The 5841-nt window shown below is 35.6% G+C and overlaps 1 protein-coding gene across 2 annotated transcripts in view; it reads right to left on the bottom strand.

The window, feature by feature from the left end:
* Window positions 1–1170: 1170 nt before the first annotated feature.
* Window positions 1171–5841, bottom strand: part of LOC138864204 (uncharacterized) — a 7327-nt gene continuing 2656 nt past the window's right edge. The window contains exons 1-2 of one of the 2 annotated variants that reach the window (XR_011399091.1): window positions 1907–5841; window positions 1171–1789 (exon numbers count right to left, since the gene is read on the bottom strand). The exon at window positions 1907–5841 is cut by the window's right edge and continues 2656 nt beyond it. Coding sequence is in view for 1 of the 2 variants with exons in the window: in XM_070130538.1 (XP_069986639.1) it covers window positions 1473–1751; window positions 1907–1942 (315 nt within the window). In the remaining variant the exon portion in view is untranslated. The remainder of the gene's footprint in view (window positions 1790–1906) is intronic. The other variant, XM_070130538.1, reaches the window with a different exon arrangement.

Genomic DNA, 5841 nt, shown 5'->3' on the forward strand with positions numbered 1-5841 from the left:
TGGTTTCCGATATTCATAACCCTCCTACTAATATTCCCCCTACACCCCTTCCTCCTACTCCCTCCCAACACAACCTAACCCCCTCAATCCCAACCACCACTGATATCCATCCTCCCAATACCCATCCTCCTGATATGCATCCCCCTCTTACAGCACCCCTACACCCTTTCCTCCTAATCCCTCCCAAGACAACACATCCCCTTCAACTCCAACTATCCATCCTTCTGATATTCATCCTCCTAACACTAACACTCCCCACACATCTACTCCCTCCCAACACAACCCACCCCCTTCAACCCCAACTATAGGCATATTCTCCCTCCCTCCATCCCCTCTATCCTTTGCACTCCCTCCAGGATACACACGAGAATCACTCATGGCACCAGACTTCTCCAGACTCCCTACCTCCTAATATCCCACCCTTACACCCCCTAGCTCCTTCCCCTTCAAATTCCCCAACACGTAAATGTGTTATCATTCATAAATCAACTAGGATATAGCTCTCCTATATTGGAATATTCGCGGTTTCCGCTCTCATAGATCAGACCTACGTCATATCCTTGCTTCTTATAATCCATCTATTATCTGCCTCCAAGAGACTTTCCTCACACACCCTCCTATTCCAATTCCTAATTACCATTTTATCTCTTCCCCACACTCCCTTTATGTCTCGTCTATATTTATCCATCATAAAACACCTTATGTCATACCTCCCATACAAACTTCTGTCCCGTGCACAGCTATTCGCATCTTTCTTCGCCGCTGGATCACATAGTGATTTCAGTCTACTTCTCCCCATCCCATCCCATTGCTTCTGCCTCGACAACCTGTTCTCCTTCCTCAGACACATAAATATCCTTCACTTGATCTAACTCCCTTACCTAAACCACCATAATCTTTTCCCTCATCCTCAACCTCTCAACACTATTCTAGATAGTTGACACATAACAACTGTCACCTGACATCCCTCTTTACTATACTTTCCTATAGTGCTATATGACCTTAGATGTCTAGCACATTTATCTTAAACATTAACCATTAACCATTTATTTTGAGTGTTCATTATACTATTCCTCATGATAATGTCCATGTCTTTGATATGCATAATTCATTGTATCTTGAATATAATGGTTAATAAAAACATGAAAATTGATAGTTTCCTTTATCAAAATAACACTTTCTGCTTATTGCAAGTACATTGTCAAATATTTTAAGTATGATGGTATAAAAGTAAATAAAGTAAGGTGTATGTCATGAACTATTTATAGTTAATAAATAACCTTAAAATACAGCATTCATCCAAAACCAAATTTGAGTGATACAAAGAAAAGTGAAAACTTATATTAATGAAAAAAGATAGCAAAACATGGATACATAATCCTAGTGCCAGGATGAGAGCCTTTAATGATTTAAGAGTCCAGCTCCTTCAGTTTCTTCTCCCAAAACATTCATTTAGCCTAAGCATGTGCATTTTATCTTGATGGCATTCTTCCAAATGCTGCTAGTGTTCGTTTGCTTAACTGAGTTTCTAACTCCATCTTCTGTTTATAATAATTTTCAATAGCACTTGAGATTTGAATTTGGGATTTCTGTTTTTCAGTTTTTGCCCTTAGTTTCTTATGGATGGGCTTTCCTTTTTCTGTTGATTTCCCAATGGGTCCACTAATCAGTTCTAATTCAGTATCATCAATGTCACTGCAGCAGATTACTTCACTTGAGGTTACGTAGCTGGTTTCGCCTACATCAGTCGTCTTTGAAGTAAAAGAAAGATTTCTAGCTTGGGAGTTGTCTAAAAAAAAAAAAAAAAAAAAAAAAAAAAAAAAAAAAAAAAAAATTATGATATACAATTCATTATTTCTGACTATGTCATGTACACAAATCTTTGATGATTTATTAATCTTATCACCTTGCTCATGTAGGCCTGCATCCAAATCCCACTCATTATGAAGGGGATCTAGTTCCTCTTGAATGATCATAAGAACGCCTGTGGTGTCTTCATCTGTTGGTGCAGGCGGTGGCCCACCACCAGTTTTATTTTATTTTATTTTTTTTCAAATTTAAATTTTGCATATTCTTAGCTCTGAAAAGGAATGAGAAACCGACATTATTTTATGATTTGACCTTCATGCCAATGGTAGAGTCTACTTGGTTAGTTATGACCTGATTCAATGCAATTAATTTTTGTGTCATGATTGCGTATAAAAAATCATGTTGCGTGTAAACATACTTATTTCTGATGTTTTCCCAGATTTTTCTCACTTGCTGGGGAGTTCTCATGCACCCAGTTTTGTTATTAAAGCTTTCGGCGATTTCCTGCCAAACCTTGTGTTTTTTTTTTTTTTTTTTTTTTTTGCAACTATTGTGTGACTTGTTGCTTTGTCACCAATAACATCATAATGCTCTTTGACTAAATCAAGCAAAATGTCTTTATCCGAGGCAGAAACAGGGGTAACTCTCTTTGATGTACCTGCGAAAGCCATGGTGACACGTGCGACTAGGTAAACAAATTCAAATTTCCCGCGTGCGACTAGGTAAACAAATTCAAAGTTACCGATGTTCTATCAAGCGGAAATACGGGCTAAGGATCGCCTGACGAAAGTGTTGTTTCGTGGTACGCTCGGAAAGGGCAGGCAATCGCCTGACGATGCTTCGCCAGGCGAAACTTTTATGGTACGGCCCTTACTAAAGTACTAAAGTACTAAAATTTACATCTCCAAGTCTCTGTGATGTAACGGTACCGCAGCCGCCTCTAAAGCGGAAAGACCGGGTTCGATTCCCGGCGGAGACAACAACTAAAAGTTTTAAGTTACATATTGTTATTGTGTGTTTTTAACCTTAAGACCTTTTGTTAACATCTCTTGTTATTATATTTTTAAAACCTTCATTACTGTTATTGTTATTACTACAATTAGAAGAGCAGAAAGTGAGAAAGATTACACAACGCAATAACATTTTTTAAAATTATTTTTCAGAATTGTTGTTATCATGATCAATCCTCTTTCTTATCATTATTATCATAGTTATTATCAACATTATCCTTTTCTTATCGGTAACTAAATCATTATTATTGTTATATTATTCTTATCATTGGTGGCGTTTGTTCATTGTTCCTACTTTTATTACAATTTTTAGAATGTGTCATTGCAGTTATCATAACCATTATTATCATTATTTAATATATCTATTATTTAATATATATTAACTATTACCGTTATTATTTTCGTTGTCAATATTATTACTATCATTATTATAATTGTTTTTGTTTTGATAATTAACATAACAAATACCATTATCATTATTGGTATGTAAAGATTGTTATTATCATGTAAATTATTGTTTTTCGAATAAACTAGTGTGCTATGAATATGAGATGTAGGCTTACAAATAAGATTGTTTTATTTCAACACGAGTAGAACTCTCAATGCCTAATGCAGTAATTACGAATCTTAATGTGTACAAGTATGTGCGTTTCTTTAGTTAATGATTTTATTCTTGTTCATGATGACTATAATTGTTTATATATATGGACTTCATGAATATATTGGTTGTAATGTATTTTATTGGCAATAAGAATATTCATTATGATTAAACCTACTTAGCGTTATCCCTGTTTAGTTGATTGACTAGCGACATTCGTTCGTTTTTTATTCGTGTCTAATTCCCTTGGAGTTCTCTCTCAAATTCTCCACCTTTCTCTCTATATATAAAATACATGTATCTCATTCTCTTTTCTTTGCCTGTCTCGGTATCTTTTTTTGTCTAACGCCTCTCTCCCGCTCCTCGCTCTCTCTACTCCTCTTTCTTTTTCTAGATCTCTCTCTCTCTCTACCTGCGTGTATGTGCCTCTCCCTCTTTGCTTACGATAAATATTTTATAGTGTTGAAGAAGAAACTTATATGGACTAGATTTTATTGTTTCCTTTGGGAATAGATACTGTGTTCACATTTATTTCCATTATCATTGTTTCTTTTCAGCAAAATGAATCTGTGTTTGGCAGTGTTTCTCTACTTCTCTGCATTTTTTTTTTTTTTTTTTTTTGCTTCTCCCCCCCCCTCTCTCTCTCTCTCTCGCATGATCATTATTATAATTCTTATTGGTGTTTTTATATTTATCTTTATTATTATTACAATTATCATTCCTATCATTACTGTAATTATTACTTCTATCGTTATTGTTGATGATATAGTTATCATTACTATTATACCATTATGTCTATTATTATTATTTCCATCATTATCATAATTTGATTTTTATAATCATTACTCTTGATTCCTTTAATCAGTGCTATGAGTGTAATCATTATTAACATTATTACTATTGTCCTTTAATAATATTATTATTTAATAATCGTTATTATTATTGTTATTGTCATTTGTTTTGAGTATTATCGTTATCATTATCGTCATCAGTGTTGTCATTATTATTACTCTTGTTATCATCATCATTATCTTCATAATTATTAATATTTTCTCCCATCCCTCCCTCGCCCTCCCCCCTTCTCTCTCTCTCTCTCTAAAGGCGACAGCGGAGGATGGGTCTCGGCAACATTTAAGAATTTCTGCATCATCCATCGAGGGCGTGGTAGCCGAGTGGTTAGAACATCAGATTTAGATTCGGAAAATTAATAATTGATTTAGATCATTAGCACAGAAAAGTACCGAATTAGTTAAAAGTCACTTCGTTATCACAATTCCTACATCGGGAAAGGTGGCTGACGAGCCATCTGCTTATAGACCATACCTCGCAAATATTTATCTCCAAAATAAGCTATTTTAGCGAAAGGGAAATACAGAATGAGGGATTGATTTGACGTCCTACACTAAAACATGAAAAATGGTGGAATTTTTATTGACCGATAAGTACAAACATAAATACAAACACATACACACATAAATCCATACCAGGGGAAAACTGACTGCTTGGGTTTATTCCACCCGGGCGCTCTCCATGTCTTTCAGACTGGCATTATTTTACATTTTTTATCATTGTCATGCTAGTGTCTACACATACACACGCACACACATAAACACATGTACACACACACAAATAAGCGTATACACAAATGTTGCATAAATGCCTCTCCCAATCCCAATGTCTTGCCCCTCAATACCGTGGCCGAGAGGGTAAGGGCGCCAGATTCGAAACTCACGATCGCGAGTTCGAATCTGCAGAAGGGTGCCAAAAATTACTCCCTCTGATTGCAACCCTGCCCGGGCCTGAAAGACATGGAAAGCACTCGGGCAAAAAATAACAAGCTCGCCGGCTGCAATCACGTTTTCCTTCTTGTGTATTTTTATGGGTTTGTACTTTGCGAATTGGTGTAAGCCGTGTGCAACTCATGACAAGTCAATAAAAATTCCATTCTTCCCTATTTCAGTGTCGGCCGTCCAAACAAGCCATATCTCCTATGTAAAATATACGTATATAGTTATGTGTACATCAATATGTCTGTGAAATTCAATATCAATTAATGTCTGTGTATACCTTGAGTAAATAAATGTGTGCAATATGTAAATTCGAACACATAAATCAATCTAAAAGAAAGAATGCGGGGAGGTGAGAAAAAGCGAAAGTAGAAGATAAAAGTTTGAAGGAAAACGACGAGAATCGACCCTATCATTAGAACATAAAGGAAAATGAGAAAAAGTGAAACTATACGTCAGATGTGCGATAAATATGCGAGATAAAAAGTGGGCAATAAATAGCTATAGCAAACAGAACAGAAGAAAAGAACGAAGAAAAGTGAAACGTGTAAATGAGAAGAATCGAAAGAAGAAACGCGTCTAAAGTGTGTAAAAAAATGCAGATTAAGAACAACACTGCGAAAGAGAAATAAAAATT

Source organism: Penaeus vannamei, chromosome 15 (assembly GCF_042767895.1).
Source record: "Penaeus vannamei isolate JL-2024 chromosome 15, ASM4276789v1, whole genome shotgun sequence".
In the NCBI taxonomy this organism is placed as follows: Eukaryota; Metazoa; Arthropoda; class Malacostraca; order Decapoda; family Penaeidae; genus Penaeus; species Penaeus vannamei.